This window comes from Neofelis nebulosa, chromosome 1 (genome assembly GCF_028018385.1).
Source record: "Neofelis nebulosa isolate mNeoNeb1 chromosome 1, mNeoNeb1.pri, whole genome shotgun sequence".
Lineage (NCBI taxonomy): Eukaryota > Metazoa > Chordata > Mammalia > Carnivora > Felidae > Neofelis > Neofelis nebulosa.
In genome coordinates this window covers 21,719,622-21,732,995 of record NC_080782.1, presented here as the reverse complement: position 1 = coordinate 21,732,995, position 13,374 = coordinate 21,719,622, and the positions used below count along the sequence as shown (strand labels likewise).

At 37.8% G+C, this 13,374-nt stretch overlaps 1 protein-coding gene across 1 annotated transcript; it reads right to left on the bottom strand.

The window, feature by feature from the left end:
- Positions 1 to 9,547: 9,547 nt before the first annotated feature.
- Positions 9,548 to 10,762, bottom strand: LOC131504276 (ubiquitin-conjugating enzyme E2 variant 2-like). The gene has a single exon (XM_058716356.1). It carries the CDS (start codon positions 10,727 to 10,729, stop codon positions 10,292 to 10,294), a length of 438 nt encoding a protein of 145 aa, XP_058572339.1. The 5' UTR covers positions 10,730 to 10,762; the 3' UTR covers positions 9,548 to 10,291.
- Positions 10,763 to 13,374: the final 2,612 nt, after the last annotated feature.

Below are 13,374 nucleotides of genomic sequence, written 5' to 3'. Positions count from 1 at the left end.
GGGGGAGATAAAAAAAAAAAAAAAAAAAAGGCCGCATGGGCATGGAGGGGGGAGGGACCCCCTTCTGCGGAGAGACAAAGGGAAGAGAAAGAGTGGCTAGGGAAGTGCAGGAATGTATCTGGACAGGAGAAAGACTGAGACTTGGACTGAGACTGAGAGGGATCTGATCTCTAACTGTGGGGCTTTCTTTGGACTGGGGCCAGCTCCCTGTTCGTGTACCTGGGGAAGGGGGGATCCAGGCCTGGGTGCAGGTGTAGGTCAGGGGCTCAGTCCACAGCTGGAGAAAGTGGTTCCCTCCCTGGAGGGCTGTGCAATAGTACAGAACCTGCCTGTGTCCGCCACCCCCGGGGTGCAGTGACTGGGCCAAGGGCACAGTCTACAGGAGGATAAGGCGGCCATTTCCCTGGAGTGCTGTGGGAAAAGACAAAGCCTGCCTGTGTCTGCCACCCTGGGGGCTCGTGGTGAGGGCAGCAACTCAGTTCGCAGAAGTCGGTCCTCCCTGAAATGCCGCGACACAGACAAAGCCGGCAGGGACCACATATCAGCGCCCTGAGAGGCGCTTCCCCAGGGCCAAAGCACACAGAGCAGGACTTTGAATCCTAGCCAAGTGCAGGGTCAGGGGAGATGGCGGAGAGAGAAGGACCACCCTGTCTGTGCCCACGGTACAGTGAGGAAGACTCAAACAGAGTCCACCTGGTCTGGCTCTGTGGAGAAAAGACTGGGGGATCCCCATTCCCCCCCACCACCACCACCAAGGCAGAGTCTTAGGGATCACTCCCGGGACCCATAGTGGAGGTGGGTTCAGATTATGCCGAATCACATCCCCTTGCACTGGGTAATGGCATATGCACTGGAGCGGCACAGACCCTGCGGACGGCTACTACCTACAAGGGATGCAGCATTGCCTGGATTAACTGTAGGTCAATTCAACTCAAGAGATACATTCTCTTCCTCCCTCCCCACCTCCCCCCCCCCATTTCTCCTCCTTATCTCTTTCCTCCACTAGGCTGGTTACTCTGGATATTGGTCTGTCTAAACAGACATATTTAATCCATTGTCTTGATACACGTTCTACACCTCCTTCTTTACACTCCTTTCTCTCTCTCTGGAATAATCAAGCCATATAGCTTCTCTGTCTAGGTAACTTTATCTTCGTTTTATTTTCCCCGCCTCCTTCTTCATTTTCCTTTCTCTCTCTCTGGATTAAGCCTATTAGACTCTCTGCTTAGTCAATGTTTATTTTCTCTTCTCCCCACCCTGTCATTTCTCGCTTTGTATGTGCTCTTCCATCAGCACCACCTCCACCCTCTTCTTTATGGTGGTTTTGGGTTTTTTTATTTTTAATCTTTAGGTTTTTGTTTATTTGTTTGTGGTATTTTTGTGTTTGCGTGTTTTTGTCTCCTGTATGTCTGTTTTCATTTAAAGGCTACTCCAAGGAACAAATCAAAGCACATTTAGTGGAGGGTCCAAACTACTACTACGAGTAGGGTAATAAAATAACCAAACTCAAAACAACAGAGAGCAAGTAACAATCCCCGAAAAAACACCTCCTGAAGGGCCAGATCCTGGACAGTGTTTAATATAGCAGTGTCCACAGGTGCAGAGCACACAAGCTTTTAAAATGTATAAGGGACAGAAAACTAGCCAAAATGACAAATCAGAAGAATTTTCCTCAAAAGAAATTCCAGGAAGTAGCGACAGCTAATGAATTGATCAAAACTGATTTAAGCAATATAATGGAACAAGAATTTAGAATAATAGTCATAAAATTAATTACCGGCTTGAAAAAAGCATAGAGGACAGCAGAGAATCTATTGCTACAGAGACCAAGGGACTAAATAATAGTCGTGATAAATTTAAAAATGCTATAAATGAGGTGCAAAATAAAACGGAGGCGGCTACAGGACGGATTGAAGAGGCAGAGGAGAGAATAGGTGAATTAGAAGATAAAATTATGGAAAAAGAGGAAGCTGAGAAAAAGATAAAAAATCCAGGAGTATGAGGGAGAATTTGAGAACGAAGTGATGCAGTCAAACGGAACAATATCCATATCACAGGAATTCCAGAAGAAGAGATAGAGAAAGGGGCTGAATCTGTACTTGAACAAATCATAGCTGAGAATTTCCCTGATCTAGGGAAGGAAACATGCGTTGAAATCCAAGAGGAACAGAGAACTCCCTTCAGACGTAACTTGAATCGATCTTCTGCACGGCATATCATCGTGAAACTGCCAGAATACAAGGATAAAGAGAGAATTCTGAAAGCAGCTAGGGATAAACAGGCTCTAACATACAAAAGTAGACATATAAGGATAGTAGCACCTATCTACTGAAACTTGGCAGGCCAGAAAGGAATGGCAGGAAATGTTTAGTGTGATGAACAGAAAAATATGCAGCAATAACCCTTTATCCAGCAAGTCTGTCATTCAGAATAGAAGGAGAGATAAAGGTATTCCCAAACAAATAAAAACTGAAGGAATTCATCACCACTAAACCAGCCCCATAAGAGATCCTAAGGGGGACTCATTGAGTGAAATGTTGCAAGGACCACAAAGTACCGGACACAGCATTATAAGCATGAAACCTACGGATTTCACAATGACTCTAAACACATATCTCTCAGTAATAACACTGAATGTAAATGGACTAAACGCTCCAACCAAAAGACATAGGGTATCAGGATGGATAAAAAAACAAGACCCATCTATTTTCTGTCTACAAGAGACTTGTTTTAGACCTGAGGACACCGTCAGATTGAAAGTGAGGGGATGGAGAACTATCTATCATGCTACTGGAAGTCAAAAGAAAGCTGGAGTAAGTAGCCATATTTATATCAGACAAACTAGACTTTAAATTAAAGGCTGCAACAAGAGATGAAGAAGGGCATTATATAATAATCACAGGGTCTATCCATCAGGAAGAGCTAACAATTATAAATGTCTATGCGCCAAATACGGGAGCCCCCAAATATATAAAACAATTAATCACAAACATAACCTTATTGATAAGAATGTGGTAATTGCAGGGGACTTTAATACTCCACTTACAACAATGGATAGATCATCTAGACACAGGATCAAGAAAGAAACAAGGGCCCTGAATGATACATTGAATCAGATGGACTTGACAGATATATTTAGAACTCTGCATCCCAAAGAAACAGAATATACTTTCTTCTCCAGTGCACATGGAACATTCTCCAGGATAGATCACATACTGGGTCACAAAACAGCCCTTCATAAGTATACAAGAATTGAGATCATACCATGCATACGTTCAGACCACAATGCTATGAAGCTTGAAATCAACCACAGGAAAAAGTCTGGAAAACCTCCAAAAGCATGGAGGTTAAAGAACACCCTACTAACGAATGAGTGGGTCAACCAGGCAATTAGAGAAGAAATTAAAAAATACATGGAAACAAACGAAAATGAAAATACAACAATCCAAACGCTTTGGGACGCAGCGAAGGCAGTCCTGAGAGGAAAATACATTGCAATCCAGGCCTATCTCAAGAAACAAGAAAAATCCCAAATACAAAATCTAACAGCACACCTAAAGGAAATAGAAGCAGAACAGCAAAGACACCCCAAACCCAGCAGAAGAAGAGAAATAATAAAGATCAGAGCAGAAATAAACAATATAGAATCTAAAAAGGCTGTAGAGCAGATCAATGAAACCAAGAGTTGGTTTTGTGAAAAAATAAAAAAAATTGGCAAACCTCTAGCCAGGCTTCTCAAAAAGAAAAGGGAGATGACCCAAATAGATAAAATCATGAATGAAAATGGAATTACTACAACCAATCCCTCAGAAATACAAGCAATTATCAGGGAATACTATGAAAAACCATATGCCAACAAACTGGACAACCTGGAAGAAATGGACAAATTCCTAAGCACCCACACACTTCCAAAACTCAAACAGGAAGAAATAGAAAACTTGAACAGACCCATAACCAGCAAAGAAATTGAATCAGTTATCAAAAATCTCCCAACAAATAAGAGTCCAGGACCAGATGGCTTCCCTGGGGAATTCTACTAGACACTTAAAGCAGAGATAATACCTATCCTTCTCAAGCTGTTCCAAAAAATAGAAAGGGAAGAAAAACTTCCAGACTCATTCTATGAAGCCAGGATTACTTTGATTCCAAAATCAGACAGAGACCCAGTAAAAAAATAGAACTACAGGCCAATATCCCTGATGAATATGGATGCAAAAATTCTCAACAAGATACTAGCAAATCGAATTCAACAGCATTATTTCACAGCAATAATTCAACAGAATCATTCACCATGATCAAGTGGGATTCATTCCTGGGCTACAGGGCTGGTTCAACATTCGCAAATCAATCAATGTGATACATCACACTAATAAAAGAAAATATAAGGAGCATATGATCCTGTCAATCAATGCAGAAAAAGCACTTGACAAAATTCAGCATCCTTTCTTAATAAAAACCTTGAGAAATTTGGGATAGAAGGAACATACTTAAACATTATAAAAATCATTTATGAAAAGCCAACAGCTAATATCATCCTCAATGGGGAAAAATTGAGAGCTTTCCCTCTGAGATCAGGAACACAACAGGGATGTCCATTCTCACTGCTGTTGTTTAACATGGTGTTGGAAGTTCTAGCATCAGCAAGCAGACAACAAAAGGAAATCAAAGGAATCAAAATTGGCAAAGATAAAGTCATGCTTTCACTTTTCACAGATGACAGACTCCAGCAACAGTCTGCTAGAACTGATAACTGATTTCAACAAAGTCGCAGGATACAAAATCAATGTACATAAATCAGTTGCATTCTTATACACTCATAATGAAGTAACAGAAAGAAAAAGAAACTGATCCAATTCACAAATGCACCAAGAATTATAAAATACCTAGGAATAAACCTAACCAAAGATGTAAAAGATCTGTATGCTGAAAACTATAGAAAGTTTATGAAGGAAATTGAAGAAGATATAAAGAAATGGAAAAACATTCCGTGCTCATGGATTGGAAGAATAAATATTGTTAAAATGTGAATACTACCCAAAGCAATCTACACATTCAATGCAATCCCAATCAAAATTGCACCAGCACTCTTCTCAAAGCTAGAAGAAGCATCCTCAAATTTGTATGGAACCACAAAAGACCCCGAATAGTCAAAGTAATATTGAAGAAGAAAACCAAAGTGGGAGGCATCACAGTCCCAGACTTTAGCCCTTACTACAAAGCTGTATTCATGAAGACAGCATGGTATTGGCACAAATACAGACAAATAGACCAATGGAATAGAATAGAGACTCCAAAATTGGACCCACGATTATATGGCCAAGAAATCTTTGACAAAGCAAGAAAGAATATCCAACGGAAAAAAAAAAAGATAGTCTCTTTAACAAATGATGCTGGGAGAACTGTACAGTAACATGCAGAAGAATGAAACTAGACCACTTTCTTACACCATTCACAAAGATAAACTCAAAATTGTTGAAGGACCTGAATGTGAGACAGGAAACCATCAAAACCCTAAAGGAGAAAGCAGGAAAAGACCTCTCTGACTTCAGCCGTAGCAATTTCTTACTTGACACATCCAAAGGCAAGGGAATTAAAAGCAAAAATGAACTATTGGGACCTCATCAAGATAAAAAGCTCTGCACTGCAAAGGAAACAATCAACAAAACTAAAAGGCAACCAATGGAATGGGAAAAGATATTTGCAAATGACATATTGGACAAAGGGCTAGTATCCAAAATCTAAGAAGAACTCATCAAACTCCACACCCAAAAAACAAATAATCCAGTGAAGAAATGGGCAGAAGACATGAATAGACACTTCTCTAAAGAAGACATCCAGATGGCCAACAGGCACATGAAAAGATGCTCAACGTAACTTCTCATCAGGGAAATACAAATCAAAACCACACTGAGATACGACCTCACATTGGTCAGAGTGGGTAAAATGACCAAATCAGGAGACTATAGATGCTGGAGAGGGTGTGGAGAAATGGGAACCTTCTCGCACTGTTAGTGGGAATGCAAACTAGTGCAGCCGCTCTGGAAAACAGTGTGGAGGTTCCTCAAAAAATTAAAAATAGACCTACCCTATGACCCAGCAATAGTACTGCTAGGAATTTACCCAAGGGATACAGGAGTGCTGATGCATAGGGGCACTTGTACCCCAATGTTTATAGCAGCACTTTCAACAATAGTCAAATTATGGAAAGAGCCTAAATATCCATCAACTGATGAATGGATAAAGAAGTTGTGGTTTATATATACAATGGAATACTACTTGGCAATGAGAAAGAATGAAATCTGGCCTTTTGTAGCAATGTGGATGGAACTGGAGAGTGTTATGCTAAGTGAGATAAGTCAGGCAAAGAAAGACTGATACCATATGTTTTCACTCATATGTGGATCCTGAGAAACTCAACAGAAGACCAGCAGGGAGGGGAATGGGGAAAAAAGTTACAGAGAGGGAAGGAGGCAAACCATAAAAGACTCTTAAAAACTGAGAACAAACTCAGTTTGAGGGTTGATGGGGGTAAGGGGGAGGTGAAAGTGGGTGATGGGCATTGAGGAGGGCACCTGTTGGGATGAACACTGGGTGCTGTATGGAAACCAATTTGACAGTAAATTTCATTTTTAAAATAAGACCATTAATAACTCGTCAACTAATCAATACATACATTGTTTAATTTTTAATTTTTTTAATGTTAATTTATTTTTGAGACAGAGAGAGAGAGAGAGAGAGAGAGAGAGAGAGAGAGAGTGTGTGTGTGTGTGTGTGTGTGTGTGTGTGTGAGCAGGGTAGGAGCATAGAAAGAGGGAGACACAGAATCCAAAGTAGGCTCCAGGCTTTGAGATGCCAGCACAGAGCCTGACGTGGGGTTTGAACTGAAGAATCATGAGATCATGACCTGAGTCGAAATCAAGAGTCAGACGCTAAACCGACTGAGCCACCCAGGTGCCCCTATATATATATATAAAGCATATAAATTAATCATATATAAAGTGTAAAGAGTAGCATTGTGAAATCCTGTAGCATTGAATTGCCTAGATGCACGAATCAGATTTGGGGTTCATGCTGCTCTTCTGTAAATGCCAATAATGGAGTCACATTTTTAAAAATGTATCTCTTCCATGGGCTTTGTCATGTTGCTACATTATAGACAACTGAAAGCTGCTGATAAAATATTGATGTTTTCAGAAGCCATTGTCACCTGTAAACATCTCAGCTTGAATTCATTTCTGAGATTAAGAATCCTGTGTGTAGGCAGAATACCACAGGGATGAAAGGTGACAGAGATGAAAGCGATAAAATGATCACTGAGGAAAGTGCTGAGCTATGCTTCAGTAGTGACCTAGTGATATGACAGTAGGCAAACTGTTTCATCTTTTAATTTCTCACCTTCCATATTTGCAAAGGGTTAATACCTGCACTCACATTGCATTTTAAGATGTAGATCATTTCTTTTCAAAATAGGGTATTATTAACCTAGCTCTCACCCTGACCTCTAACTTGGAGATAATTAACCGGGAGAAATTCACAAGTCGTAATTACACTTGCAAATAAAACAAAGGAGTACTGTGAAATCTAGCTGGTTCTGGTCCACAGTGCACAATTAGAAACCCATAAGGCCAAATATGACTTATAATAAGAAATTTCAAATTTCAAAAATCTAAGTTGATGCATATACTGGATATTGATTATTATACAAACATTATTCTGCATGCTTAAACAAGAGATTTGAAGAGAAACCAATATTACTTATTTTAAATAAAATATGGGGATATTTTTCTAAATATACAGTTATGATCTGATAATCTAAAAGACAGAGCACTTAATCTTTAACCTTTAGTCACTGAAAGGTACATTCTCTTGATTTATGAAATAAAATTTGACCTTAACCCATATATCATATATATCGCATACATCACACCTTCAAGGTTCCGGGAAATTGACTGCAAGTATTCATCATTATTCAGTGTGACTAAAAGGTAATAACGCTGACATCTGTAAAGCTCACAGCCAGAATCATGTCCACCTTGTACGACTGCCCATTTTCTTATGACTCCATTTAAGAAAAACTTAACAACCCTTTGTAATCTCTCCCTTTGTCTTTGTTTATTCCTTGTGTGTTTATAATATGCTTACATTGTTTTGTTTACCATGAACGTCATTTGCTAGTTAATAACCTCATGAAAATTAACCAGTTGTCTTTCTCTAGTGGCCTCATTCTCTGTGACTCACTGTCAAGTCAATGGCAGACTCCTCCAGTTACCTAAACGTCAACAATTCCCAACTGAGTCTTCCTTGTAGCAGTGCCTAACCCATTCCTCTGCAGCTAGAGAAGGCCAGTGACTAAATTCCTCTCTTCTATTGTAATCTAGTGTCAGATATCAAGGCTGATTCTTGCTTATTGAATCTAAATGAAATATGCTGGGAGCTTCTGCAAGTTCTGATAAACTAAGAGATGAGAGAAATAAAGACACTAGGTATACTCCTCCTGCTATAGGGCATTATTTTGGGAGTACTAGAGGTTGAAAGTCACTCTCATCATCAAAAAGAAGGGTCAGAAAACAATACAGAAGGTGGCTCTGAAAGATGTCACCATTATTAAGTAATTAAGATAACCTGGAATCCATTACTTTTAGATTTCTTGGCAAATACAACTTTTTAATGAAGCATAGTATATTTCAGCCAAATGACCTTAATGGATTAAAGGCCTTAAACTAATCACTTATCATGATAATTTGGGGTTGTGCATTTATGGCCCTACCCCTGTCATTTGAGTTAAAACACAAGGGACATTTTTCACAGTTATTTAGGAGTGAGTTTTATATGAATGCTAAGAACACAGTTAATATATAGGCAAACAATCATAGTGAGTCATGGTGAAGATTTAAATATGAGAACACATTAAATCTGGTTTGGATGACACTATTTTATCCATTCTAATATCACTTCTTTTATATGTTGATCATTAATAAATCTTAAAGCAATGTTTAGGTTTGTTTAAAGCAATCTTAAATATCTCTATTTTTCTAGGACCAACTTTCTACCTGTTATAAAATGCTGTGACTCTGTTTATGTTAATATAGTTTACACGCACAGATATTTTGGTATATTTTTGTCAGCACTAAAACTAAAGCTAAAACCCCCTCTTAGTAATTCCATGAAACCAAAGAAAATTGTCTTATTCATCCTAGTGTTAATGCATTTCCTAACTGGAGTTGATTTCTTAAGTAGCTTTCCAAGATTTCCAAAAGAATGATATTCATAGCATCACAGCTTCATTTCACCATAAGCTTGAATTTAGTTTTCTTTGTCTTAATTTTTTAGAGAACCCTGCTGTGTTTAGAACAAATCACAGAATCAAATGACTCACTAACCTATGGGTAGCCAGCTGTTTCAACCATTTTGTATAAAGGAAGGAGAGGAAAAAAAACTTCTTTGATTCTTTGACTAGAATTTGAGAAAACATGAAATTATTTAAGGCTTTACCACATGATAATACACTAGTTGTCAACACATGATTTCTTTTTTTTTTTTTTTGAGGACACGTTCCACATTTTATTTACATTTTAAGACTAACTTTAATCTCAAAATCACATATCCATACACCTATTTCCTTTTTTTGTTGATTTCACTTAAATGCATGGTTTGTCAAACAAAGACTGTAAACAAATATTTACCATGTCTGTTACATGGAACACACAGGAACGGCTTTTAACAGATACTCATCGGCCTCCCCCACGACATTTTTTTATCATAAATACAGGTATCAAAACAATCCTGAACATATTTTTGATACTACTAGTAGTCAGCACCCACACCGCTTCAAAAATTAACACAATTTGTGACAAGATTTATTGTACCTGCTACTTTAGACAATTTCAACTTGAAGCTCTTTCGCTAAGCAAGATGGATAAAGCATGCCATTTCTGTTTTTCCTTCTTGAGATTTTTTTTACTTTTCAGAAACACACATGCTTCCACAGCATCTGACTCTTCTCTCCATGCTTTCATCTTGTAAACCTGAATTCTATTTTGAGTACTCCAGGTTTATGCTTAAATGACAGTGCCTAAACAAGAGAAAAAAAATGGTGCTGCATTTTTCCTCCTGTAAGCTGAAAACATAATGGTGTACATATATTAAATATATTCTTACAAATGTCCAGGTCATGTTTACCAGCTGGAATTCTTTTACTTAATGTGTGGGTATTTTGCATTGTGATATTTAATCAAGACATTAACATGAGTAGAAGGCTGTTGATTTAAGACAAGTTTGAGATCCACTAAAATTAATTGTTGTATGTTTGTCCTTCTGGTGGCTGTGGAAGCTTCATATTTTCTTTGGACATCATTAGACGTCTTAGCTCTTGAAGTACAACTTTAATGCTATAGGAGTTTTGCCATTTTGCTAACACTGGTATGCTCCGTGCATCCACCATTCCACTGGAATTATTAATTCCATTCATATTAATTTTGGTTACAAATCTAACTGATGGAGGAGCTTCTGGGTATTTAGGTCCACATTCTACTTTCAGGCTATATATTCTGTTTTCATAATTTGTCCTTGGTGGCCCAATAATCATGCCTGTCCACCTTGTAAGTGTCATATCTTCATCTTCTTCAAGGCCCCAGCTAACCGTACCATCGCCTACTCCTTTTTGTCCTTCTTCAAGCTCTTCCAACAAGCGAAAATTACGAAGAACTTTAACTCCTGTGGAGACCGCCATCTTCTCCTGCAGCCCGACGCAGCCGCCTGCACGCACAGCCAACACATGATTTCTTGATATTAGTATTGAAAGACTTCTCAGTCATTGAAGGGCATTTATCTTCAAGGTGGTTTGGAATTATTACGGTGACACAAACAAAAACCCTTCAGTTTTATATAATGAATACCTTTGGGAAAGTGCTGGAGAATGGACTTCCTAACTAACCTTACCGTCTTTTGTACTCTGGAGAGATTCCAGTCAACGTTCAAATATCACACACAAATCATCCTATACTTCGACATCTATTAGGCAACAGCTCCAAATTTCAGTGTGAAAGGGTTTTATTAATAGAATAAAGATGATTTAGAAAGAATCTCTCACTGGTGACCTATCATCATCTTATTAGATAATATCTTTAAAAATGTTAATATTAATGTGTGCACTTATATTAACTTTAATACCACTTTATTTTTTTTTCTCCAAAATCCTATAAAATTGCTATCTTCTTTTCTTTATTGATATATAGTTGATATCCAATGTTACATTAGTTTCAGGTGTACAATGTAGGGATTCATAAATTCTTTATATTACACTATGCTCACCACCATAAGTGTAGTCACTGTCTGTCACCATAAAACAGTATTACAATGCTTTGTTTTGTCTTGTTTTTGGTTTACATTTCCTTTAATTTATCCTTTTTTAATTTTTTTATTACATTTTATTTATTTTTTAAAAAAATTTAATGTTTATTTTTGAGAGAGAGAAAGAGATGGACAGAGCATGAGCAGGGGAGGAGCAGAGAGAGAGAGGATGACACAGAATCTGAAGCAGGCTCGAAGCTCTGAGCTGTCAGCACAGAGCCCAACAGGGGGCTCAAACCCACAGATTACAAGATCATGACCTGGCCAAAGTCAGATGCTTAATGAACTGAGTCACCCAGGTGCCCCTAATTTAGCATTTTTTTTTTAAATCCAAGGTCATTATCATATAGTGTACCAATGATTTCAGAAGTAGAATTTAGTGATTCATCACTTACATGTAACACCCAAGGCTCATCCCAACAAGTGCCGTCCTGAATGTTCATCATCCATTTGTCCCATTCCCCCAGCCAACAACCCCTCCAGCAACCCTCAGTTTGTTCTTTGTATTTAAGAGTCTCTTATGGTTTGCCTCCCTGTATTTATTTTAATTTTCCTTCCCTTCCCCTATGTTCATCTGTTAGTAGCACTTTAGCAGAACTATTAAAAACATGAGTACTATTATTTGTTTTCAGTTCTAATGACTCATTAGGTGTTACAGTATTATTTTTCATTATTTTGCATTCTCAAAACAGCAATTTATTGCTTAATAGACCAGTATAACTTGTAAATGATTTATTTATAAGAAACATCCCAAAAAGTATTTTATAGTATTCGAATGAAAAATATTCTTTTTAAATGTCTAATTACCTATATACAGATCTACATTTAGATATATAGGAAAAATAGTGATTAGATGCATTAAGTAAATTGTCTAAGCTATAATGTTAGAACAAGAATTTAAATACAATTCTTTTACCACAAGGTGCTATATGTTATTGTGTCTAAGCAATATTCCCTGTGTCTCTGACAGGTTAGATAAAAAGTCAGAACATTAATAGGAATTAGGAAAAAAGTTGGAAATTACATTTGAGCCAAGAAAACACCATCATGCTCTGTATCCACAAATTACTTTTTTCACCATGGTCAGAAATTCCACAGATAACTCTTATTAATCATGAAGGGATTCTGGTCGAAACCATGTGTATATCAGTGCATGACCATATTTACAGTGTTTTCTAATTAATAAATGATTAATAGATATTGAATTGATATTGTTAGTAATTTATAGAAATTAAAAAAAAAAGGAAAGAGAAAAAGAGAGGAAATGCGCATTTACACATAAGATTTCAGATTGACTGAAAGGAAGAATACTAAAATTAAGCACAGAAAAAGCTCAATTCCTGGCACAAAGTTAAGATGTTAATAATTGATAACAAATATATGTTTTTAATAAAATGGATAAAAGATGAAAACAAACACATAAAAACCATCCAAAAATAAGCATGAACCTCAGGAATTTATTTGTTTCCTATTGCAGCTGCAACAAATTACCACCCATTTAGTGGCTTAAAACAACACAAATTTGAGGCGCCTGGGTGGCTTGGTCGGTTAAGCATCCGATTTCGGCTCAGGTCATGATCTCACGGTCCGTGAGTTTGAGCCCCGCGTTGGGCTCTGTGCTGACCACTCAGAGTCTGGAGCCTGTTTCAGATTCTGTGTCTCCCTCTCTCTCTGACCCTCCCCTGTTCATGCTCTGTCTCTCTCTGTCTCAGAAATAAACAAACATTAAAAAAAATAATAAAAAAAACAACACAAATTTATTATCTCATAATTTTGGAGGTCAGAAGTCCAAAATCAGTCTCATGGGGCTAAGAGTATCGTGTCAGTGGGCCTAGTACCTTCTAGAGTCTCTACAGGACAATCTATTTTCTTTTTTTCCCAGATTCTTTGTCATTCTCCTTTCTCCACCTTCAAAACCACCAACATTGTGTCTTCAAAATCTCTCTCTGCTTCCATAGTCACATTGACTTCTCTAGCTCTGACTTTTTTGTCTCTTTTTTAGGAGTCTTGTGATTACATTGTACC